General features: G+C 56.2%; 1 protein-coding gene and 1 long non-coding RNA gene across 3 annotated transcripts in view; one reads left to right on the top strand and one right to left on the bottom strand.

Annotated features, from left to right (window-relative positions):
- Nucleotides 1-3,940, top strand: part of LOC109460634 (uncharacterized) — a 54,204-nt gene extending 50,264 nt beyond the window's left edge. Inside the window, exons 8-10 of one of the 2 annotated variants that reach the window (XR_012493217.1) lie at nucleotides 1,892-2,805; nucleotides 3,542-3,637; nucleotides 3,748-3,940. This is a non-coding gene — a long non-coding RNA (uncharacterized LOC109460634). Of the gene's footprint in view, nucleotides 1-1,891; nucleotides 2,806-3,217; nucleotides 3,638-3,747 lie in introns of both variants that reach the window. The other variant, XR_012493218.1, reaches the window with a different exon arrangement.
- The window catches only part of LMF1 (lipase maturation factor 1), a 107,904-nt gene that overhangs the window by 10,501 nt on the left and 71,764 nt on the right, over nucleotides 1-25,639 (bottom strand). Inside the window, exons 5-8 of the mRNA XM_074323090.1 lie at nucleotides 14,705-14,872; nucleotides 1,435-1,618; nucleotides 908-1,061; nucleotides 419-602 (exon numbers count right to left, since the gene is read on the bottom strand). Of these exons, the coding sequence (XP_074179191.1) occupies nucleotides 419-602; nucleotides 908-1,061; nucleotides 1,435-1,618; nucleotides 14,705-14,872 (690 nt within the window). The remainder of the gene's footprint in view (nucleotides 1-418; nucleotides 603-907; nucleotides 1,062-1,434; nucleotides 1,619-14,704; nucleotides 14,873-25,639) is intronic.

Raw genomic sequence — 25,639 nt, 5'->3', positions numbered from 1 at the left:
GGGCACCTGGGAGCGTGCTGTCACTCGCTATGGCCGGGCCTCAGATCTAGGCCCTTGGTCTCGGCGGGCGTGTCCTCATGGCTGAGCAGTGAGTTCTACCTCGAGGGCTGGTCCCGGGAATACATTCAGCTGACGCCCCAACAGCAGGAGTCCTTAGCCTGACCCCCCGAGTTCACAAGGGCCCAGGTGGGCTGTGTGAGGCTGGTCAGAGCGGGGCAGGGGGGTTGGGGGTGCACAGCGCCCACAGCTGAGTGTCGTGTGGGCTGTGATGTTTCCACTGGGGTCTGATCTCAGCCCCACCGGCCCTGTGGCAGGACTTTCTGCAGCCCCACGTGTCCCCACTGAAGGCACCACAACCGTGGGGATGCTGGAGTGACCAGAGCCTGCATCACCAGGGTGGGGGAAAGCGGGCGCTTACCTGGAAGGCTGCGAACCACATGAGCCAGTCGAGGCGGTGGTGGTAGGGGGAGACGAGGCACGGCCGCCTCCTCAGGTCGCCCGGCTTGCACTTGAACTCGTATTCCTCCCACACAGCGTCAGGCGCGCTGGCGTTGGGGCTGGCCGTGCCCTGCAGGATGATCTCCGTGCGCTCCCTGGTGATGCTGTCGGGGAAACTGAGTCAGGGCAGGCGCCGCCACCCCCACCCTGCCCTCCGCCCTGAGCTGACCAGGGTGAGGCTGGCGCTGCAGGAGCAGGTGGGGGCTGGCCTCTCCTAGATGGTCACGGTGGCCCAGGGGGGACAGAAAGCAGCCCCGAGTCCCTGCCCTGGACCAGGAGCACCTGCCTGCCCAGTTAGGGCTGAGTCTCCCTCTGGGGCCGTGGGGTCCATGTGACCACATGGCGGACAGGGAGGAGACCAGACCTGGGCCAGAGGCGGCGGAGACAGGACCCCAGCTACGTGCCGTACCTTCCGAAGGCCCCGTATGTGTTGACGATTCTGAGGGGGTTGAAGGAGCTGTTCATGACCTGCTTGGGGCTCAGTAGGTTGAGGACCACGGGGACGCTGAGCCAGGCGACCAGGGCGCCCAGAGCCAGGTGGACCACCTGTCGCACCACGCGGCCTTGGCATGGAAGAGGGAGCAGGTCAGCGTCTGTCCCCCAGGCCCGGCCCCGCTTCCAGGAGGAGCTGAGACCATGCCCCATCCTTCGGCCGCCCCCCACACCCTGGCCTCTGTCCAGTCCCTCTGGGCTCACAGAAGCCGAGGGAGGTGCTGCTGGGCCCCCTCCTGGGAGGCTGGGAAGGGGTCCCTCTCCACAACCCCCGTTTCCCCCAGCCAAGGGTCATTCTGAAACTGATGTGGAAACCATCATGACAACTGTCCTCGTGGGGTGGGCCTGGCTGTCACTCACTAAAAATGGGCCAGCACCTCCCGGGGCGGCTGTGCTGGGCCTGGGGATAAGGCCGTGTGTTCACGCCTGCAGGGGTCCACCCACCGTATCTAAGCGTGGGCTGGGCCCCCCGAGCTTTCTCCTTCTGCATCTTCAGGACCTGGTCCTTGAGGCCGCCAGGCCCGGAGGGAAATAAGAACCCCAAGGTGGCGTCATCGAAGCAGGCGACACTGGGCACGATGGTCAGCCAGTTCAGGAAGCTCAGGTTCCCGCTGATGATGAGGACCACCTGCAGGACGGGCAGCGCCTCAGACCCGGCCGAGCAGGACCCTGCCAGGCCTGGGGCGCTCATGCAGGCCGCAGCCTGCTGTCCCTTCCAGCCGCCCGTTCCACCTGCTCCACCAGGACCCAGCAACTCCACAGCGACACAGATTCCACACCCAGAGGCGCTGGGGCCGAGGGGTTCCAGTTTCTTCCCAGAAGCATGTGTGGGTGCCGCTGCTGGTTTCCAAGGGACCAGGGTGGCAGGAGGCCATGGTCCAGGCCCTGCTTCCCCCCACAGGCCACACACCTGGCCCCAAGATGTCCACGCCCTGCATGAGCTTGGAGGCAGATTCTTCTCAGCGCCTCCAGTGAAGGCCCAGCTTGCAGACACCTCGGTTCCAGCCTCTGAGACCCGACTTGAGGCCACAGCCAAGGCCGCCCGGATTTCTGACCGACAGATCTGATGCCGTGGTTTGTGTTTGTGGCAGTTGTTAAGGTGATTGTTAATCAATACAGGCCTGGGGCAGCCTCAGGAATGACAGGCCCGTGGACCCTGCGGCATGTGCCCCTCCCTAGGGAGGGGGCTCTGCCACCAGCCCTGGGATGTGGAGACCCCTGCGGGTCCTGCAGGAGGTGGGAGGGGCTTTGCGGCTCTCCTGATTGGTGCATGCGCCTGTCTGCTGCCCTGTCCACACCTCCGTGACCACGCAAAGGGCCTTTCCCTGGGCATCTACTGCGTCTGGTGTGTACTGACCTGCCCTTGGCTGCAGCTTAGCTGGAGCCCATCTTCCTGAACTTGTACAGCAGCCACAAGGACAGGCCAGTCCAGGGGGCAGCTGTCTGAGAGGCTGGTCACTGCCCCCGCTGCTTCTGGTACAGGGTCTGGGATGAGCCTGGATGACACAGGGTCCAGGAAGCCCAAACATGCCCCAAATATCCCACCGAAAATGGTGACCAGGGAGGCGAGGCTGCCGTGTGTCCCCGACCCGCCAGGCTCGTCCCTGTGGCCTGGTGCTAACTCAGTGATCCACAGAGACTCTCCACTCAGAATCACCCCAAAGGGACTGAGACTCTCAGCCGTAGAACTAAGGTCATGAATGGATGAGGTGCTGACAGCGTGGAGATTTCCCGCACACCCAGCCTGTCACAGAGGACTGCATCCTGGAGCCACCTCCCAGCCAGAACTTCTGGAAAGTTCCTTCTGCACAATTTGTAAGTTGTGATTTGAAAATAAACCCTTTGGCCTGTTTATGCCCTGTTGTCTGGTGGTGGGTAATAGGGAGTCTTCACTTGAGGGGAGGCTCCTGCGTTCACGCCTGCCCCTGGGCCCCAGACAGAGGCCTGGAGTCGCCAAGCCCCCAGGGACCCGCAGAGCCTGCTAAGCAGACAGCGTCCTCAGTGAGGAGGACTCTCAGTGACCACAGGACAGGACAGGCTGGGACGTGGGGTGCAGCCCGGGACACACACGCATGACTCTGGAAAGCCCAGATTGCACGGGCGGCGTCTCCAGTAAGAGCAGGTCTGACTGGTGGCGGAGGCGCTGGCCCATGGGGGACGCCCTCAGGCCAGGCTGATGCCCCTGGAATGAGCTCACTGGGGACCAACGAGCATCCTTGAAATGCAGGGTGACAGACTGACTGCTGAGGGCTGAGGGCTGACATGACCACTGTGGACACTGTGACAGCAGAAACGCAGGATGGAAACGCGGCAGGAACAGGAGCAGAGGAATCAGTGGGACACGGACGTGGGAAGTCTTCATTCTTACTTGCACCCATTTTTAGCGTAGAGTTCAATGGGTTTTGCCACACTTTCTCCTGTGTAAATACCACACAATCCACAACCCCCACCCCCAGAGAGTTCCCTGTGCCTGTTTGTGTCAATCCCCTCACCATACCCCGCCCCAACCTCTGCACTGACTTCTGGCACCCCGTTATTCTGCCTGTTCCAGAACTTGGTGTTGCCCCTGCTGGCTTAGCCCCTGGGCCTCAGAGCACCCCACACCCCGCAGAGCGGACGTGCGTGGGCATCTACCTGCCCTCCTGTGGTGAGTATCGCGTGTGCCCAGGGCTTGGCTACCAGGAGACAAGTTTCCATCAATATTGATGCACAGGTGGTGACTAGTTTGGGGTCATGTGGTGCATTTGACTTTGAAAGGAGCAGCCATTTGCCGAGTGGGGGTCCGGGCGCCTCAGCCCTTTGTTCGGGACCCAGCAGAAGCTCGCTGATCTTACCCGGCGTCCCCATCGGTGGCAGCGACCTTGAGGGCCCCTTCCTGTGCTTGCTGGATTTCACATGTTCTCTCTGAAGAATCTGTTCAAGTTTATTCCCATTAAAAAAGCAATCAGCTTGGGTTCTAAGTCTTTTGTCAGATATGCATATATTGCAATTATTTTCTGCCAGCTGGTGGCCTGCCTTTTCATCACAGTATCTTCGGAAGAGGTGAAGTTTTACATTTTTATGAAGGCCACGCTATCAATCCCCCCCCCACCCTGCCGCCACACCCAAGTTGTCAATTTAAAAAACTTTACAGTGAGTGCCTTGTGCCCCATCTAAGAAAGCTTTGCATACCCCAAGGTGATAACTATCTCCTAAAAGGTTTGTAGGTCTAGCTGTGATGTTTAGGTCTCTCATCCATTCGAGTTCGTTTCCCACGTGGGGTGTGAGTTGAGGTTCAGAACTCCTCTCCTGTGGGGACTCAGTGTGGACTCAACCTGGCTGGTTCCCTCTCAGGCCCCGGAACCAGCCCAGGCCAAGAGGAAGATGTGAGGGTGACGGGAACAGGCCTGCAGAGCAAGTCCTGGGAAGACCAGGGAATGGAGTCAGGGGTCCTGGGAGGTGAGAGCAGGTGGGTCCACGGTGGGCGCAATTAAAGTGCCAATGAGCTGCCTCAAGCCCAGGCCTCAGAAAAGAGGAAACAAGAGCTGGGAGCTGGAGCAGCAGCCGGAGCAGCAGTGGGAGTCGGTCAGCGACCCACAGCACAGAATGAGGGAAGGACGTTGGGAGCGGAACCTGAGCACTGGAGCCCAGGTATCTGTCACGTGACAAAAACGGCCAGGTGGGCACACTTTCCAAGAGACTTCGAGGAAAAGACGAAATGAGCAAATAAACAAAACCCACAATGAAGACGGTAAAATTGCTGCAGAAACAAGAGGAATAAAACGGGCATTTTCACGAAGTTCAATGTGTACCTGTGCACCTGACCCAATGGACACACTTCTGAAAGAAACAAGACCGTAAGCAGCTGACAGTCACTAAAGCACAGAGCCTCCATTTCCCTGTCCAGGTGACTTGACAGGTGTATGTGCGAAGCCCGGAGAGCAGACGGAGAGACGTGGAGCGAGGGAGCTGTGGCTTCACTGCAGGCCAGCGTGAGGCTGAGGCGAGAGGAAGGAGGTGCAATGACAGAGCTGGGAGTGGAGGTGTCCCAAGTCCCTCAGCTCTTCTCTGAGGCTGAGCAAAACTCAGCTGATGCACAGCCCCTTAATTTCTGAAGTTCAATGAAAAGGCCTTGAATCCAGCAACTGGGAGGAATGCGAGGTCACAGACGCCGCCGGCCTAACGAGCGTGCGAGGGAGGAGCTGGACTTTCGATGGGTCTTGTCAGTTTTATGGATCGCGACGGAGTTTTATGATGTGTGACACGAGAGATTGTGGATTCACGGCTCTCCCCGGATTAATTTGGAAAACTAGTGTTCCTGGCTCTGAGCCCCCAAATAATTATTTCTTATTCTTCTCTGTCTATGATGTCAACAAACCCTCGTGCCAAAAACCAGCCCAGCCTGCACTCGGCCTGGGCCGGGGTCTTTCCCTCCAGGTCGTCTGGGCCGTCAGAGCCGACGGCTGCTCTGGGCACACAGGTGGCTTCCTGAAGTCGGCTGAGTGCAGCTGACTCCCGATGATGGCCTGGGAAACGGACAGCGACCCCCACAGGTGGGGGCAGCTCAGAGCCCCTCCCCCCAGCCCCTCTTCCAGAGGCTGCGGTGGGGGCTGAGCCCTTTGGGGTGCGCTGGCCGCAGCCACCTCAGGCACACCCTCCTGTGGCCGAGTAGCCCAGGACAGCAGCGTCCCTCTTGCTGCCCCTGCTCTGGGTCTGACCTCCAGTTTCTGTCCACGCAGGCCTCTCCGCCTGCCCCGCTCTCCCGTCTCCCACCTGCCTCAGCGACTTGCAGGGACGACTTCACAGAAGCTCGGCTGCTCCCTCTGTGCCCCCCTCTCTGGCACCTGGTCTGCCCAGCGGCCCCTCACCTTCTGGTAAGAGCCTCACACTGTAGCCAGGTGGCTCGGTGGATGGCTGGGCGGCTGCACCTGGAGGCCCCTTTATGGCTCGGCCGTGTGGCTAAGGCCCACGGCACAGTGGGCGTCAGGCCAGGACGAGCCCGTCCCCTATGGGGCTGCTGCCTGGGGTGTGTGGTGATAACACACCCTGGAGCCTTCACTCCCCAGGGCACGGCTGAGACGGCCACCAAAGCTGAGGGGATCCTCGTGCATGGCCGCCCCCAGGCCTCCAGCGCAGACACAGCAAGAGCGGGATGGAGGGAGAACAAGCAGCCCCTGCCCACGTTCCCCACAGACCTCAGGGAGCTGTGGTTCCAGAAGCTCCCCTGGGCCACCAGGACACTCCCCTTGTGAGCGGGGACGGGAACGGCATGCACGGCGTGTCCCACACTGCCCGACCTCACAGCAGCCCCTCAGAGCTGCTCCACATGCAGGCCGCTCCTCACCACTGTCCACCTACAGGGCCCTCCTGCCCTGTGAGGCGCTGTCGCCTGTAGCTGCTGCCTCTGGGAGAAGTGCCCACACCGGCCTCTCCCCGAGACCTCTGTCTTTCCACCAAATCTCGTGCCACCAGAAGACATGGACACCGTCACCTGCAAGACCGAGCAGGGCAGCCTGGCGGCTTCCTGGTGGTGCTGATTTGCCCAGCGCGTCCACCTGTCGGGCCTGCAGGGCTGACTGTTCCAGGTTCAGCTGCACGATGCCTGAGGGACAGTCTCACCTTCTGCTCACTCGTGGCTCCTCTGAGACCCCAGAAGGCCCAGTGCAGGGAGAGGAGAGGCGTTCAGAGAAACCCAGGCTAAGCTGAAAGGACCCTGATCAGTAAATGGCATTGACTCACCTACACTCTCATGTAACAGGTGCACAATGGGAAAACCCGTAACAAGTGAAAAGCAGAACGGAGACTCCTGACATCTGAGGGAGAGGTTTAGAAAACTGACTTGAGAAATCCTCCCTGACTATGGTCCAGAGCTGGGAGAAGTGAGGAGGGAAATGGCACAGATTCAGCAAGGTCAACGGCTCACGATCGACTTTCCAGAAGAATGATGTAAACTCCCGACGTGGAAGCAGCCTGGGGCCTCAGAGGAAAGGGTCCGGGACGGCTCACGCAGCGAGACGCAGCCCACACGTTTGGGTGGTTTCTCGTTTCCAAGGACAAATTAGAAGTCAAAACAGAATAAGCATTTTCACTGAACATGTAAAAAATGAGGAAAAAAGGAAAGAAAGGAAACAAGACAAAGTGGTTTAAGCAGCGCGGAGCCTCTTGTCTGCCAACTGGGATGCAAGGCACGGGAGCGGTGCTGGCCGAGCTGAGACCAGGACCCTCATCTCCTTCTAAGTCTGCGCAGACGCGGCTTCTCGGTGAGGGCGGCGAACGGGTGTCACACACGACCGATCAGCCATTCAGCTCTGGTGAACAAAGCCAGGCTGGGCATTGGTGGGGTGGGGGCCACACGTCCGTGAGGTCACTGGATTTCTCGGCAGCAGCGGGAATGTTCCAAAGACCAATCAGGACACGGCCGCTGGGTCTGGCTCCCAACTGGTAACTGACCTGAACAACGTGGCCCGGTGTCCACCCCACGTCCCATCTTTAAACACCCCCACCAAGGACAAGGGCCGAGAGGCGCGCCCCAGAGACGCCCCCGGCACCGTCTCCCACTCCTCCATCCTGCCTGCTTCCCTGAAAACACTTGGGATCACGCTCCCAGGTGTGTGCTTCCTTCTGCTGCGTGGAGCAGGGCTGGTCAGAGGACTCGGGGGGCGGGGGGGTCCCAGGAAGGCACAGAGAGGAGCAGAATCGCACGCACCATCTCTGCCTCCTCTGCCCGCAGACGCAGGCCCAAGTCCATGCCATCCGACCCTGCCTCCTCGCTCTGACTTTTCATTCCAGGGAATGACGGGCTTCAAGGTTCAAACTCCCTACCAACGACGTCTTCTTTAGGGTAAGAGGGAGGAAGTGGGGCTGGAACCTCCACTGCCAACACAAACAACTGGACAGTGAACCAAACAGGAGAAGCAACTGTTGCGTGACACGTGTCTGCAGGCCCTGCAGGACTCGACGCGGAGAGAAGGGAAACAAACAGACCTGCGACGGCCTCAGCATCCTGCATGGAGGTGTTCTGTGGCCCCACGCAGGGAGGAAGCCCCCGGAGGGGAGGTCAAGGGGCTGTAGGAATCGCCTGGGTCCCTGCGAGTCTGCCCACCACTGCGCTCGATGGATCGCAGGCACACAGAAGGCTCCAGGAGGCCAGGCAGCCACCCACCCAGCTCACACAGGTTAGGGAGATGAGTTCTGAGGAATCCACATGGAGAGAGGCCTGCAGCAGAGACCCCAGTCCTCCCAGCAGTGCTGACAGAGCCCCTGCAGTGAGGGCTGGTTTAGATCCACCCAGAGGATTTGAAGACAAGTGTCAAGATGATGAAACCGATTTGCAAGTAAATCAGTTGTTTTGATTTACTGCGAATTCAACACCACAACACGATGGCCAACATCCAATCCACAGTTAACACACAGGCGAGTCGGTAGCAGCAGCAGACGAGCTGCAGCCAGAACACAGTGGCTCAGAAACAGGAGGCGATCTGGAGAGAGTAGGTAAGAACATTTAAACAGCTATTGTCAATGAAAGATTTAAAAGAAAACATGGTCAGGACTAAGGGATTTATGAAAACGATAAAGAAGAACCAGGTGGTAATTGCAGTTTAAAAGGTACTCTGTGAAATAGGAATTTACTGGAAGGCTTTGGACAAAACTGACACAGTGAAAGGAGCAAGACAGAGGCTGTGTGAGGCCTTTCTCAACACAGAGAGGAGAGAGGCCCCTCCGGGACCCGGGGGAACAAGGATTTACATCCCAGAAAGGGAAGGTTGGCAGAAACAACATGAAGAAATCATGCCCCCAAATCCTCCTAATTTGATGGAAACGGGGAATGAGCAGATCACAGAAGCCTACGACGTCACAAGCAGGATAAACGCAAAGAAATCCACACGGCACATCAAGTCAAACTGCTGCAAAGCAGTGAAAAAGAGAAAAGTCTTAGAAGCAGCCAGAGGGGAAAGTGCATGACAAACCAGGACGAGGACACGGATCCAGGCAGAAACGACAGACGCATCTTCGTCGAGAGAAAACACCATCAGCTGGAACGTGACAGCTGGAAAACACCCTTGGAAGATGCTGGCTGAAGGAAAAGCCTTCCAGCCTAAGACAGTTATACAACAAATGGGACATTCTCCCAGCAGGAGGAACAGACTTCCTGTGGAGACGGGTCTGTACAGGGGAAAGCAGTGTCGGAGGCGGTGAAAATGTCGATGAATACTAAATCTAAAGACTCTTTTACATTTCTTTAAAAGATAATTGACTATGTAAAAACCTGTGTATCATGGTTGTGGTTGTTGAAAACGGTGGTTGCAAAGCTGCTAAAGGCCAGTGAAAACACCCACACAGAACACTATGCGAGCTGTGCTCCCAGCTGGGCACACGCGCTTTTGTGGCAGGAAAACCCCCCAAAGGACCGCAGGGGGGGCACATGATGGGTCCTCTTCTTCCCTTTTTATTCTCCAAATCAGTCATTCTCCATTTAAAACAAGAAAAAATGCCATCGGGGGGCTCTTGGCGCCTCTTGGGGTCGGCTGGCCACTCCAGACATGTGAGGGCCACACCCCAGCGGCACGACAGCTTGGCCCTGGGATGGCCCCACAGCTCCTGTGGGTGCTGAAGCTGTGGGGCCTGCGGTGGCTTCCTTGGCTCTGATTTGGGAGCCTGTCATCTTGCTGGCTGCAATGCGAGCCTTCTCGGGGAGACAGATGGCCCGGGCCACCCTGGTGGTCCACAGTCCCCCCCACCCATGGTGAATAAGGGGGTTTGGTGGTGGCCCTGCCTGGGCAGACCTGACCAGGGCCCTCGGTGAGCTACAGACCTGCAGGGAGCGGGGTGTCCGGCTACTGAGTGCAGGCAGGGCTGGGATCTGCATGGGGACTTTTTCAGCCTTTGAAAAAGAGAACTGGAAAACACAAGCAGCCAACGAGCCCTCCTGGCCCTGCCCCACCCCCAAGCGCCGACAGAGGCCCACCTCTCTGCAGCCCTGTTGCTTCCAGCCTGGCCCTGTCCGAAGCTGTGCTAGACATGGGCCTGGGTCACGCGAGCGAGGACACGGCACAGCCCGGGCCGAGATGCCTCCCATGAGTCAAGCCTTCTTCCTGAGATTCCAGGTGGCTTTGTTGTCCGTTTGGCACCATTATCTTGGTGGACACCCTGCCCGCTGACACCAGTCCTGCTCCCTGAGGAAGTCATGTTAGCCGGGCCTCAGCCCTCTGCCTGCAGCTTCAGCTGCACACGTGGGTGCAGGAGCCGCATGGGGCCGGCCCAGGAAGGGTAATTTCTCTACAGCTGCAGGGGTGCCAGCCCCCCCCGAGGCCTGGTCTACATGCCCATGGTCTAGAATGTTCTAGTGCGACAGGATTCTCGAGAACTTGGCAGCATACTTTGAAAGGTTGCCTGGCCCTAAATGATGTCTGAGCAATGCCTGGCCCTCCCAGGGTTTCCGCCTAGGGGGTCTGGGAGGGGCCCCTGGTATAAGCATATTTCCAAAGATCCCCCCCCCCCAGTCATTCTAATGAGAACCCAGCTGGGTGGCTCTGACCCAGGGAAGTAGGGCCAACAGGGTTCAATTTGGGGGATAAATCCCTCTTTCTAATAAAGCAGCAGAAGCCCTGAGGATTCAGAAAAGTCACATCATGGGGACGTCACGCGGCCGTGCTCAGAGCCCTTGTCCGGTGCACACTGGCTGTGTCCCTAGCCAGCCTGCCTCCCTTTATCTGCCCCATCCACCTGGACGGAGTCTGGCATCCCGTGCACGGCTGAGGTGTCTCATTGCTGCAGTGTCTCCCCCGAGGGAAACGAGTCAATCGCACCGTCCATCTGTATTTACAGAGGCCATGGCGCCGCACCCTTACTGGTGCCCGCAGCGCACCATGCAGCCTGTAGGAGACCTGACTGGGCGGCGGCCCGGCGAGCCGAGCTGGGGCGTCAGAGGCGGACACGGCAGGAAGACCAGCCGTCAGCACAGGAGGCTCGGGCACAGGAGATGCCGAGGATGACGCATGGTGACCCGAGGAGGGAGGGGCGGGTTTCTGGAACAGCCTGCTGGGCTCTCAGCTTGCAGACCTCGCAGAGGACTCATACTCGAAGGAGACTGTGCAGCCAGGAGCCCCGGGCAGGTCTCCTGTGACCCCAATCCAGGCAAGGCACTCGGGGCCTGAAGCCATGGGGATGGCCCCATGGTGAGATGTCCCCAGGACTGGCCAAGGTCACACAGGTTAGAAACAGCAGGACACGGTGGGAGGTAGAGAAGGAGAATCTGGTCCGGAATCCATGAGTCTGCACCAACCAGGAGGCTTTCGCCTGGTGAATGTCCGTCTGGTGCTCGGACTCGGCCAGGATGCCCACGCAGCCCACCGCGGAAGCTGACAACTGCCCCTTCCAGGGTCTCACTCACAGGCTTGCAGCTCAGAGGCTGGGGTGGGGTGGCGCCTGCCACTTCTCCTGTGCGCCTCTCTGAGTGGACAATGGGCCCATGGCCTTGCAGAACCCTCTGGAACAGCTGTGTAAACTGAGTGTGGGAGGAGGTGAGAGGCTCACTTCCTCCGTCCTCTCCCGAGGGGATGGACGGGAACAAACAACCAGAGATGCCTCTCGGGGCTGCGGGCGCAGAGGCAGGAGCACGACCCATGGGCGGGCCTAACGGGCCGCTCCCCACGGTGACGCCACACCCACGGAGAGCTGAACACCTGTCAGGAGGCTGCACCCTGCGGCCCCCACACCTGAGACCCCACGCTGCCTGCCAGGGGCCAGCTGGCCGTTCTTCCTCTCCGCTCTGAGGCCCCTGAAGGGGCTACACAACAGGCCTTGGAAAAGAGCCGCAGTCCTGGGGTTCTGCCGTGTCCCAGGTATAGCATTGGAGCCGGAGAGGACAACGCCGGGGACACGCCAGGCCCAGGGTCTCTCATCACCTCCAGGGAACGGCAGGCAAGGATGTGGGCCCATCTTCTGGAACAACGCCCAGAGCGCAGGCTGGCATCCGCATCCTAGAAGTCCAGCTCTGGCCGCCCTGCCCAGTGTTTCTGTGCCACCACCACCTACCACTGTCCACAAAGGCAGCAGACCCAAGAACCGGGTTGACACCCAGCTGTGTGGCCTGAGGCTGCTGGGAGCTGTTAACGCCTGAGCTCTGAGCCCCCACATCTGCACAGCACCTCCACCCAGTGGCAGGTGTCCTGGGTCGGCGTCAGACCCACTGCCAGCCCAGGTCCAGTTAGCTGGTCCTCGTCCTGATGCATTATGGGACTTGAGCCAAGTGCACTGGGAACAAACAAGGGCATTATGAGGCCGCTGATTCAACGGTCAATGTAACAATCTTCCCAGATCTGATTTGCCACCAAACTTCCTTCAATTCTTTTTTCAGGTAATATGACAACTTGCTTTTCATTAGTGCTTGTCAAAGCCAGCTTCAGATTACTCAAACAGAGAGCCAGTTAGTATAGCCCGAGGGATGCCCGGAGGGTCCCTGCAGGCCCAGTCGAGTTTATAGCCCTGAGAGGGTCCCGTGGTTCTAGGCTTGTAAAAGCAGCTGAAGCAGCGACTAATTAACGCCCTGCAGCCCCAAGAGCTACGACCATAAAGTCAGAGCAGACTGCATTCCTCCTGAGGGTGTGGGTCGGGGCTCTCTGAGCCGCCTTGGGAGCCAGACCTATATTTCCAGTGGCAAGAGCCACTGGCTGGGCACAAGGTGGCACCCATGCTGAAGGAGACTCGCGAGGATGCTCCAGCCTCCACCTGAAGCCTCCTCCTACCAGCTTGAGACCCCGGGGCCGTGAGGCCTAAGTGTGGGAGGGGGGCGGGCACGGTACTGAGGGCCCCTGGCTGCTGGCAAGGCTCACCAGCGAGCCAGGGCTCTGTCCTCCAGCCAACTTGGGACAGGTTATGGGTAAACTGTGGTACATCCAGACAGTGGAGTATCACTCAGCGATGACAAGAATGCGCTCTCGCGCCACAAGAAGACACGAGGAACCTCCAGTGCATGTTACTAAACAAGGAAGCCAGCCTGAAAGGCTACGTCCTGGGTGATTCCAACCACGTGACATTCTGGAAAAGGCACAACTGTGGAGACAGTAAATGGATCAGTGGTCGCCGGGGGTTGGGGGGCGGGGGAGGGATGAATCGGGGAGCACGGAGGGCTTTTAGGGCAGTGACTAATCCTGTGTCATACGACAATGGTGGCTACATGACATTGTACATTTGTCCCAACTCATAGAAAGCCCGACACCCAGAGTGAACCACAGTGAACTACGGACTTCAGTTAATAATAAAGTTATCAGTATTGGCTCATCAGTTATAACACATGCAACATGAGCCGTTCATGACGGGGAGACTGTACCCGGGAAGGGATAAGGGAACCCCCTCTACTCTCTGCTCAGTTTTCTGTAAATCTAAAGCTGTTCTAAAAACATTCTTCAATATGAAGCAAAACAAAAGAGAGCTAAAATACTGGGGCAGCGAAAGCAAGCGACAGGTAGGGACAGAGCCGGTTACAGCATTTTCAGGCCTTTGGCCATCATGGCAGCAAAGATGGGAAAGCATATTAACACTTGAAAGAAATTGACTGTATAACTTACTATTAGGTTGGTACAAAAGTAATTGTGGTTTTTGCAATTATTTTTAACCCTTTAAACCGCAATTACTTTTGCACCAACTGAATAATTAGGAGAGGGAAATAACAGAATGAGAAAAAAACAAAACAAAGGTGTGGAAATAAACCCAGAGACACCAGTTGACATGTATGGGCTTATTACATAAAAGAGAACAAGTGTCAGCCTCCGTTTGAAAAGAATCCAGCCCCGTGCTCTTAGAAGAGCCACATGGGCTGAAAAGAGAAGGTCACAAATCCAGACTCTCCAAACATAAGAGAATATTCTGACTTTCTTTTGGCCAATGAATCTGAAAGCAACTGAAATGGACAAATTCCCAGGAAAATGTTTGCCACTAAAACTGCCTCCAGAAGAAATGGAAACCTGTATGTCTGACAGCCACAAAGGGTGGTAATCAGAGGTCACAGAGACCCCTCCCCACGAGGCCAGGGGGCTCCTGCAGGAGCGCTATCTCTGTCCTCATGAATCCATGAGGGTGACAGTTCAGCAAGGACAGAACCAGGCAAAGCCAGTACAGGATGGAAAACTGTAGACGAATCTCATTCCCTGACAACCACGCAAAAACCAAAACAAAGGATTAGCAAACCACACCCAGTAACACACTAATATACACAGCACGACCAAGTTGAGTTTACCCGAGGAATGTAAAACTGCTTCAACACGAGCAGTTTCAATGCAATTCACCACGTTAACAGATTAAAGGGGAACAAAAGTGACCTTCCCACAACTGGTGGAGAAAAAACCATTTGCTAAAATTCAACGTCCATTCATGACAAATCACACCCACAAATAAACATCACGAAACTTCCTAATAAACTAGAAACTTAAGAGAATTTGATACAGGAGGCCATGAAAGCCACCCACCCACCAACCCGGTCACATCCCACTAGGCCCAGGAGTGTCTCCTTGGGAATCAGGGGAGGCCCATCTCCTGCTGCCCGTTGCGCCTGCGACCCGACACCACACCGACTCCTGGACACGACTAGCGACGTCACAAGGGCCCCGCCATGACAGATGCAGGTTCGATAAAAAAAAAAAGAACAGTAAGCAGGTCACAGAAATTTCAAATCCCAACAGCGTTTTTCTTGGGAACCGACAGGTGACGCTCACGGCCACGAGTGTCGGCGGTGACTCACCTGGAACAGGATCTGCAGGGCGCCGTGCAGGACGCACATCCGCCGCCCGAGGAAGAGGAAGAAGGGTACCACGAGCTCCAGGAAGTGGTTGCTGAGCGTCTCGAAGCGGTGGACCCACCACGGGGAGCGGTGCAGGAAGTAGGCTGCGGGGTTGGGCACCGGCTGTGTCTGTGGGAGGGGGGGAGGCCTGTGAGTTGCGCCCCAAGCCTGATCCCACAGGCGACCCCAGCCCTCCCCCTGGCCGGTTTAGGAGGGTGACAGGGGACTTTGGGGGAAGGTAGTGTCTGGGGCTGTCCTGGCCGGGAACGGCATGGGGAAGGCCGGTGCCATGGCCCTTCCTCCAGCAGCTCCCACGCTGCCAAGATGTGAGATGCCAGGACAGGGACGATGGGGCCCCAAGTCTAGGCCTTCTCAGGGTGCATGTCAGGGGCACTCTCCTCCTGCCTGGGTTCCTGTGATTCTGACGCCGACCCCTTCAGGGGCCCTGAAGGCCCTGGTTACGTGGGCGCTCAGAGCCCCGGAGAGCCCAGGAGGACACGTTACTGGGGGAGGAGGGCAGGACCGTGGGAGCCTGTCTCAGGCCGAAGCTCACATGCGTTCCGTTTCCGCTCAGAGGTCAACGAACCCTGGGGATGGGGTCCTGGCCCCGAGTGTGTGTTCCTGGGAACACGTGTTCAGAGTGGGCGAGCGCGGCGTGTCCCGGGAGGCCCACGTGTTGACTCAGCCGTGGTGCTGGCCGCCCCAGGGCCCACCTGACAGGCCCTGCACCCCCCATTCCCCATCTGTAGCGGAGGCTGGGAGCAGGCCACATAGATCACACAACACCCACATGCAGAGGTGCCAACTGCCAGCACTACGGGATGGGTACGTCCCCACCTATGAGGGTCTGAACACGCCTGCACCGGCTCACTGCCCCGTCGGGGCCCCAGTATGAAGCCAGTTGGTGAAGGACACGGGTGCCACTGTGCACAGGGCCCCTCCACGCTGACAGGACACCCGGCTTTGGCAGCCCCAGGCCCTCGGGGGACTTGATCTCCTCGAACACGAACTGGCTCACTTTCCCGTCCGGGGAGGGCGCTGTGATTCGTGAAGGGTGTGGGCGTCTGCTGTGCCCACCTCCCTGCCCCTCCCCGAGGCCTGGGCCAAGCACACACAGGGCACGTTGGTGCTCCCTGCACACGCACCCCACAGACACAGAACGTCACATGGGCAACGACGACCACTGTTGGGGAAAGGCCGGGCGAGACGGACCAATGGGTAATAGTGGCTGTGCCAGCACGGCTCCCATTTTGAAACTTAAAGATGTTTCTGATAATGTGAAATGGACTTTTCCTTGTCACACATTGTCTAGATCGCAGAGAAAGGAAGTACCTCTAGCAGCTGCCGCTGCAGTGCTGACCCCAGCCCCTGTGACCGCTCCCTGGCCACTTACCCCCCCAGGCCCCCCAGCATCGGGTGAGGTTACAGCCTGGCTTTTCCCTCCGCCCGGGCGTGCTTCCTCTCAGACCTGCTGTGGACAGGAGGACCTGTCCTGCTGGTCGCTTTTGTGCGACGGGCATGGGGAGGTGACCACTCAGCACGTGGAAAAGCTGGATGGCGCGTGACAGCTGGGTACCCTAAGTGTGTGCCCTTCTGGCCTGACATTCAGGCCAGGTGGTGGGCACGGACGACAGGCAGGGCAGGAAGTCACAGAAACTGCGCCGCCCACCCCCAGCCAACTGGCCGCCCCTTGGCTCAGAGGTAGGGTGACTGCTGGGGACGGGTTGCCGCCCCGTTTGGGAAAATGTTTTCCTGCCAACTTTTCTTTTGGACACGATTTCCAACTTACAGGGAAAAAAAAAAAAAAAAAAGGATCCCCAATGCCCCAAATGATTCCATTGTACCACCCTCTTCCTCTTTTCTCACCACAGGGGTGTCTTCTGCACCATTTGAGTCGCTGAAACATGACACCTTGCTCCCTAAGTACTTCAGTGTGAATTTCCCAAAAGAAGGGCGTTCTCCCACATAGTGCAGCAGCGATCACGGCTCAGCGACATGCCACTGTCTGTCACCTGTGGCCCTTACTCAGATTCCTCCAGTTGCCCAAATAATGTCCTTTAAACAAAAGAATATCCTGGGTCACACACTGCCTTCAGCGCCCACATTCCACGGTCCGGATCTGAGCATCAGGGTGCTGGCACAGGCTCATTTGTAGGATGTCCCACCACGTGGGTGTGTCCGATCTCCTCATGGTAGACAGGGGCACGCTCTTGTGGCCGAAGACCAGGGGTGACAGGTGCAGGGGCCAGGGTGGAGACGTGTCTTAGCACAGGCGGTTACCACCTGGATCTCTTGATTAAGAGGTGTCGGCCAGGGCCCCCCCACAAAACTACTGTTCTCCACTTTGCAGTTTGAGGCTATGAAAAGACCCCGTTACACCCAAATATCCCAGCTGCCCCACTCTTTGATGATTCTTGGAGTCAAGTGTTCTGATGGCATGTGAATGGTGAGCTCTGGGTCCATCGTTCCTTCTGCACGGTGTCCGCCTCCCTGGGTATTTCCGGATGCCCGTGTGGACACGTGGGTTATTTTATTCATGGGTTATAATCCTTTACCATCACGTGTTTTGACCGTTCATACCACTTTCTGAGCATTTTCCTACTTTCTGGCACCAAAGATGCTCCAGTCACCTGAACGCCTCCCTACCCAGCCCTGCACAGAGCCACCTGTCCCAGGAGCCGGGCCCCTCGGATTAAGGCTGGACCCAGCCTGGCCTGGGCACCACCGTCTCCAGGCCACTCAGCAGCACAGCTGGGAACCAGACGTGTGACTAGGTCTCACCTGCCCCTGCGTCTGTGCCAATCCAGCTCACCAGTCTCTTCATTTACCTGTATTTACCTGTATCCCCAGAGCTACAGAAACCTGAGCGGGCCCTTGCCTATCTTTGCCCCAGGGGCTCCCAGCAACTAACCCTGTTCCCAGTTGAGAATGTGGAGGGAGGGTCAGATGGAGAAGTAGGCCCCTCTAGGGAAGGGGGTACAGGGCCATGGGGGAGGATACACGGGTGGGGGCCAGCAGGACTGCTGGGGTTTTTCTGCTTATAGGCCCGCACGCATTTCTTGACGACGGATTTGCCAGGTAATGTCTGAGCAGAGTGAAACCCCGACCGTTCTAAAGTCACAGATATTCTGATGGCTACCAACAATTTCATTCAACAAAAAAGGCATCAAAATCAGTTCCAAATGTTTCAGCTTTTCTTAAAACAGCAAAGCTTTTTCTGGATACAGTGTGTATGTGCTTACACAAGTGGTGTGTGTGTGTGTGTGTGTGTGTACGCACGCCTCGGGGCCTGCGGCCCCTGGACATGAACGTGCACCAGGCACCCAGCGCCTGGGCCACAGCCGTGCCGATGGGGCCAGCGTGACAAGGTGAGTCTGCCCGGTGTGAGTCTGCCCCCCTGCAGAGCCCATCAAGCAAGAGACAGGACCCTGTTACACATGCTTGTTCTCTGCTGGTAGCGCCTGGAAGGATGCCCAAACGGGCAAATGGTGACAGACAACCACGGCTTGTTTCCCCCAAGTCTGGACGAGCCCCTCGGTTACATTTTAGGGTCCAATTTCAGAAAGCAGCCTGGCCGCAGGCCAGCTCTCGGCGGAGCACGCAGGTAGGGGCAGCGCACCCAGCGCTCAGCCCTGGTTTTGGCAGAGGGACAGCTGACCCTGCACACTTCTCAGGGCTGAAGGCCCCGCTTTTACCAACAGTCTCCGCCGGCCGGGGAAAGCGAGTTTTGACAAGATGGCAGCACCCCGTCTGCAGGGAGCAGAGGCTGGAGTGGGAGCCCCTGCCTGCCCGGGCTGCTCAGTTAGCTCCCGCCATCAACACAGCCTCCTCCACCACCTGCCAGACAGACAGAAGGGGGTGCCCTTGGCCCTGCATCTGCCACCTGTAACCACAGGCGGGCATTGCTACAGCAGGCAGGATGGTGTGACAAGGTGCCCACAGTTACGCTAGCAGTGTCACCAGCGCCAGGCTGAGCTGGCCCTGACCCACTTACTCGCGTGGACACCCCGAGCTGTGTCCGTGGGGACAAGGCTGGCCCAGGTCTCAAGCAGCAGAGGGGGGTCTGAGGACCTTCTCTTCTCCCCCAGTCCCATCACCCCGGGCCCCACGTTGAAAAGGGCACCATGTTCCTAGGCTACAGACACTGAATTTTACCATTTGCCCCAAAATAAGACCCAGCTGGACAATCAGCTCTAATGTGTCTTTTGGAGCAAAAATTAATATAAGACCCGGTCTTATATTATATTATATATTATAGTATAGAATATAGCATAGTATAGTATAAAGACCCTCCTATTCTATTCTATTCTATTCTATTCTATTCTATTCTATTCTATTCTATTCTATTCTATTCTACCCAGTCTTATATAATAGTAAAATAAGACTGGGTCTTATATTAATTTTTGCTCCAAAAGACGCATTAGAGCTGATGGTCTGGCTAGGACTTATTCCCGGGGAAACATGGTGTGAATCTAGTCGAGAACCGGCCTAAGGGCAGACATTGCCTGCTTGAGGGCAGGGAGCTTCGCTGGCCTGGAGGTGGGGGCCTTGGGACTGAGAGTGGCCTCAGCTGCCAACCAGCAGGGAAAAGCAGACTTGAGCACAAATGCCCCGACAGTCCTGCCTCTCCGCTCCCCCCATTTCCTGGAGACACCCAAGGGGATAGCCACGGGCAGGCTGGGGCCTGGGCCCAGAGGTGGTGGGCTGGCTGTCCACAGCCTATGCCAAGGCCCCCAGCCCCCAAGCCCGCATGCAGGTGTGAGCTGGACGGCAGAGGCCCTCTCCTCAAGGTGGCAGGCTCTCAGGCAGGGCTTCCTGGGTCCCTGCTCAGGGACAAGTGAGCATAGCGCACCACACGTCCCCTGGATGCAGCCTCCCTGTTCACTGTCACCCAATGCTATGTGCCCTTGGGTCCCCTGGACAGGATGGTCCTGTGTCCCTCGCCCTTTGGAGCAGGCTGGCCGAGGTGGATGCATGAGCACAAAGGACTCTGCACCCGTTCTGCAGAAAGGTCTCTTTCAGAAAAGCCACGTGGGGTGGACCTGTGTTGGGGCGTCCTCGCTCTAGGCTCCCAGGCGGTGACAGGATGCTGATGCGGGAATAGGAGAGAGAGAAGTGTCTGCGAGGGGAATAAGCCAACGACGCGGCCTGCAGCGCAGAGCCACCCCTCGGGGTCACTCCACCAACGGGTCACGTCTGGGCGTCCTGACGCGCTGTCCCTTCTGCTGGAGGTGTGGGGCCTCTGTGTCCTGCGGAGGCTTCTCCAGGAGCCTGTGTGGAAGTTCCATGTACACCTTCTGGATGGGCTGCCCCTGCTACTTGTACGGTGTGTGGAAAAAGAAGAAAAATAAACAGCATTTGCTTGGTGCTTGCTCGGAGCCGGGGAGGGAAGCCAGGCCCTTTCCGAGGAATGCTGGGAGGGAGAGATGCCCGCACGCTCACTGTCTGTGGAGGGGACAGTGGCTGGGGAGCGGGGTGCAGGCAGCAGAGAGCAGGCTTAACAACATCCCATTTCCAACAGAGATAAACAGTCTGTGTCCAGAAAGAATAAATCACCGAGTGGTGCCCACGACCCGGCAAATGGCACCTGTCGCGGGCTGAGCGGCGGCTGAATGTTCCCGCAGCCCCCATGGCCTCCTCGGGCAGCGCTCCTTCCTTTCCACTCAGGTTCCACGGCCCGTCCTGTGGCTCAGGAGCAGGCACCTGGGGCAGGGCCTTCCCAGTCGGGGCTTCAGTGTTTTTTTCTTTCCTGAACGTAAACAGCATGTTTCTGTGATGGGCGCAGACTTTGGGGAACCGCATCACGGGATGGGCTGCTTCCCAGGCTGTGAGTCACTCTGCGTCCTCAGCGAAGCTCCAGCCGGACACAGCTTCTCGGGATGGAGCAGGGCCGGGAACAGGGACGTGCCGCTGACGTGCGGCCCTACGTGGCCTCTGGGTCGGTGCCTTGGCAGCAGGAGCCCGACGGAGGGCTTGGGTGCTGGCTACGGAGACACATCAGGTCCCACCAGGGGAAGGACACGACCCATGTTTAATGATCTGGGGCGGCTGCTGCGAGTTCGTGTCACTTTAGATTTATGGGACGTCCCTCAGCTGTCACAGGAGAGGTGCTGGGAAGGAGAGAACGCTCAGTGGAAGCACTGATGAAACGGCGTGGGGGCCGCACGGGCATCGTGGGGGGAGCTGCATAGCAGCCGCCACCCACTCCCGGGAGGTGTGGGGCCCCATCTGCAGGGATCCCCAAGGTGAGCTCCTCAGCGTCCACCCACGTGGGGTTCCTGCAGCACGTAAATGAGAACAAACACGGTGACTGTGCCATGAGCCGTCCCTGCAACACGGAATTCCTTGAAAGAAAGGCTCTATTTTCTGAGGGCCCCGCTCCCTGGGGGGGGGCCACGTCCCGGCTCCTCGCGTGGATTTATGACGTGCCAGGAGGCGGGCATGTGCGGGTGGGGCCTGCTCTGTGTGCTAAGCCCTGCTGGTCGGGCCGCACCACCAGGAGGGTCCCAAGGCCTCCCTTCCTTCTCCTGCAAGCCCAGGACAGTTTTCTTTCTGTTTGCACTGAGCTGGAAAAAAACACCATGTCATAAAATCTGGTTGTAAACCGTCGAAGTGGCGACTGGAGCATCACACCCCATAAAGCACGGGGAGGGGTGCCCGGGGCTGCCTGTGCTGGCTCCTGGGCCGCGCTCACCTACGTGGCCACGTGGCCAGAGCCCAGCCCAGCCCGGGCGCCAGGGGCTGGCCAACCTGGACCTCGCGACATTTTACAATTGGTTCCCCTAAAAAGAGACAATTTTAAATAAGGAAAACACGAGGAAAATATGAAGAGTGCTGAAAACTGTTTAGGGATTTAGAAGGTAACAAATCTTTGGGGAGAACGACGTCACTTCCTTTTGGGGGGACAAGTCCTCTTGTCTAACACCCACCCTCCCATCCGTCAGTTAGAAGTCGTCCAAGAAGAACAGAGATTTTTTTTCAGTTCGTTTCCTATTTTAGGGACTATAAATTATGTGTTTGGGCTTTTAATGAGAAAGGGAACACACGTGATTCTTGTTTGAAGAATGACTTTCTTCAACTCTCCAGCCCCACATGTCCCATTTTACCAGAAAACCCGTGGGTTGCACACTCTCTCTGCTGACCCAGGACCCTGGGTCCTTCACAGAGCCAGGGGGTGAGGTGCCCACGGAATGCCCCCCGGGGTCCAAGTTGTTGGTTTTTGGAGCGGGTGCCTCTCATGTACACTGCAGGCATTGAGGTGTGTCCTGGGGACACGGAGGTGTCTGTGTTGGCTGCTCCGCGATGGGAGGGGCAGGGGACATACCATAAACCTATCAAGTGAGAGTCTTAGGATAAAAAGGTAAGACCTACTGTGGGTTCTTACATGCAGCTGGTAGCTGCCTCCCACCCCGGGGCAGGGCCCTGATGTTGGGGCTGCCGGCTCCTCCCCATGAGGCCACAGCAGATGTGCTGGGGTGTCCTTACGGTGCTCACCTTCCCCATGGCTGCTTCCCACCTCCCAGTAAGGCAGCTGGGAATGGAAAAAAGAAAAACAAGTGATAAGTGTGGGGAGAAACAACAGTACACACAGGCCCGGGACAACTGAGGAAAGTGGACATGTGCCATCGGGATTGCCTCTGTGGGGTCTCCCCAACAGCCGCCATCCACCACGTCCCTGGTGGTGCTGACCCGGCAGAGAGCCTGGGTCCCAGCGAGACGACGGCAGGGCAGCAGCCTCAAAGCACTGAAAAGTACCTGTCAGCTCAGCGTTCTATACCCACCAAAAATCTCTTTCAAAGCCCAAGGGGAGGGGCTGCTGGGTGGCTCAGTGGTTAGAGTGCAGTGCTCATTAACACCAAGGTCGCCAGTTCGATTCCCACATGGGCCAGTGAGCTGCGCCCTCCACAACTAGATTGGAAAAAAACCCAACGACTTGACTTGGAGCTGGTGGGTCCTGGAGAGACATACTGTTCCCCAATATTCCCCAATAAAAAAATGGGGGGGGAACCCAAGGGGAGAGAGAGACTCAGACACAGAAAAGCTGAAAGGACTCATCACCAGCACAGCTGTACAAAAGGACCCAAGAAAAACTGGGGTACTCACATGGGGTGAAAAGCCCCAGGAATGGGGAGCATGCAGATAAATGTGTGAGGTCATCCTTCCAATTTAATGGAATTCTTTAAAGGGTAATTTGTTTAAACAAAAATAGTAACATGGTATATGGTTTATGGAAAAGTAAACATGACAACACTAACAAAAAGGCCAGGAGGGCAAAGTGGGAGAGCATCATTGTCAAGTTCTTTTACTATTTATAAAATAAGATAGTTCTTCATTTGAAGGCAAGCTGTGATGAATTATTTTCCTATAAACCCTAAAACAACTACAAAACAACAAAGAGTTACAGCTAATAAGCCAAGAAGGGAAATAAAAAGGAGTCATAAAAAACATTCAACTAATCTCAAAAAAGCAGAAAAAGATGTAAAAAGGAATAAATACTGAGACCTAACTTATCAAAGATCACATGCGATGCAAATGATCTAAATACACAACTAAAAGGCAGAATCTGTCAAACTGGATAAAAAACAAGACCCCATTATGTGCTGCCTGTAAGACACACTTCAAGTACGAAGACACATACATGTAGGTTAAAAGTTAAAGCTTGTTGGTGGGAATGCAATTGGTGCAGCCGTTATGGAAGGCAGTGTGGAGGTTCCTCAAAAAATGAAGAATACAATTACCATGTGACCCAGCAATCCCTCTCCTGGGTATCTACCCCCAAAATCTGAAGACATTTATCCATAAAGATATATGTGGTTTAATGTTCACTGCAGCGTTATGTACAGGGGCCAACACATGAAAACAACCAAAATGTCCTTCGATAGATGAATGGATAAAGAAGTTGTGGTATATATACACAATGGAATACTGTTCGGCGGTAAGAAAAGATGAAATAGGACCATTTGTGACAACATGGATGGATCTTGAGATTATAATGCTAAGCGAAATAAGTCAGACAGAGAAAGTTGAGACCCATATGATTTCACTGATATGTGGTATATAAACCAAAAACAACAAAAGAACAAGACAAACAAATGACAAACAAAAACTCATAGACACAGACAATAGTTTAGTGGTTACCAGAGGGTAAGGGGGGTGGGGGGTGGGAGATGAGGGTAAGGGGGATCAAGTATATGGTGATGGAAGGAGAACTGACTCTGGGTGGTGAACACACAGTGGGATTTATAGATGATGTAATACAGAATTGTACACCTGAAACCTATGTAACTTTACTAACCATAGTCACCCCAATAAACTTTAATTAAAAAAAAGTTAAAGCTTGGAAAATGCATACCATGCAGACACTAGTCAAAAGAAAGCTAGAGTCACTATATTAATACCAGACACAGAGACTTCAGAGCAAATAATATCATCAGGAATCAAAGGTCATCTCATTGTGCTGAAGGAATCTGTTCATCACGCAAACATTTATGTACCTAATAACAGAACTTCAAAACACACAAAGCACAAACAGAGAGAACTATACCTCTAATCTGAGACTTCAATCCCTCTCTCTCACAATACTTGATAGGACAAAGAAACACAAAGTACGTAAGGATACAGAAGACTTGGAAAACACTATAAACCAACTTAGGGAACATTTATAGAACACAACAGACACTACTTTGTAGGCTCCAATGGGACACTCACTCAGATAGACCACATTCTAGGTCACAAAACGAGTCTGAACAAATGTAAAAAGATTTAAGTCACATACTGTATACTCTCTGACAATAGAGGAATTAAATTAGACAGAATAACAGAAACATGGTTGGAAAATTCTCCCTCAGTTACACACTCGAACTGGCCTTCATGGAGTTTACATTCCAGTGTATACGACGTCACTGCATCGGCACAACCCTGGGGTTATCAATTTCAGGTTGGGAAAACAGAATGTGAACAGTTAGATGACCTGTTCAGGATCACACAAGCCAGACGTGGGTGCCCCGAGAGGGTCGGCAGCATGAGTCTGTGTCAAGAGCAGGGAGTGATTTGAACCTGGGTTCAAGTTTGGATGCTTCCACTCTGGGGCTCTCTGATGTAACAGCAATGGCCACTGCAGAGTCTGAGGCTACACCCCCACCTTTCATGGTCCCAGCCTTGGTCTGGTGGGGCTGGCCCTTCTGGGTGTTCCCAGGGTGTGGGCCCCAGCAAAACCACCCTGCGGTCAGTCACCCCGCCAGGCCACGTCCCCCTGCAGGCCGTGACATTCTCCAGGCCAGCACCACCCCTCCCCAGCCCGTCCCCAGTACACACATAAAACACCTTCTTACAAAATCCATAAAACTGCCAGTGGACTAAGCAAATAAGCCACAACTGCCACCCTACTGGAGGTAACTCAGTCACAACTTCTATCGAGTTAACATTTACAGCTTTCACGGTAACGTCAACCTTGATTCAAATTATTTCCAGATTGGCAGACTCCTGTATCTAAGGGTGCTCAGTGACCCCCATCCAATTACAGTACAGAACAGCTGGTTGCCCAGGTCCCAGGTCGCAATTAAAAGTAGGACCCAGTGGCCCAGGACACAAACAGAAGCCACCATGCTGGGGGCAGGTCTGGAACGCAGGAGGAAGGTTCGGCTGCGCTTGGCTGTGGGGTTGGTGGGGCAGGCGATTATGCCCGGGCACGGCCTACTCACGCTGAAACACGTAGGTCACAGGCGGCTGGGCTGGGCCAGCGTTCGCAGGCGGATCACTGCAGCTCACCGAGAGGTTTAGCTACTGTTTAGTGAGCAGCCCCCCTTGAAAATGCCCAGTACCAGGAGGGCAGCTGGCAGCCTGGGAGGCAAGGTGGGTGCTGGAAGCCTCCCATTGGCACTGCCATCCTGGGCAGTT

The sequence above is a fragment of the Rhinolophus sinicus genome, linkage group LG18, assembly GCF_036562045.2.
Source record: "Rhinolophus sinicus isolate RSC01 linkage group LG18, ASM3656204v1, whole genome shotgun sequence".
In the NCBI taxonomy this organism is placed as follows: Eukaryota; Metazoa; Chordata; class Mammalia; order Chiroptera; family Rhinolophidae; genus Rhinolophus; species Rhinolophus sinicus.
Note: the sequence above shows the minus strand (reverse complement) of the source record. Positions and strands in the feature narration are given on the sequence as shown.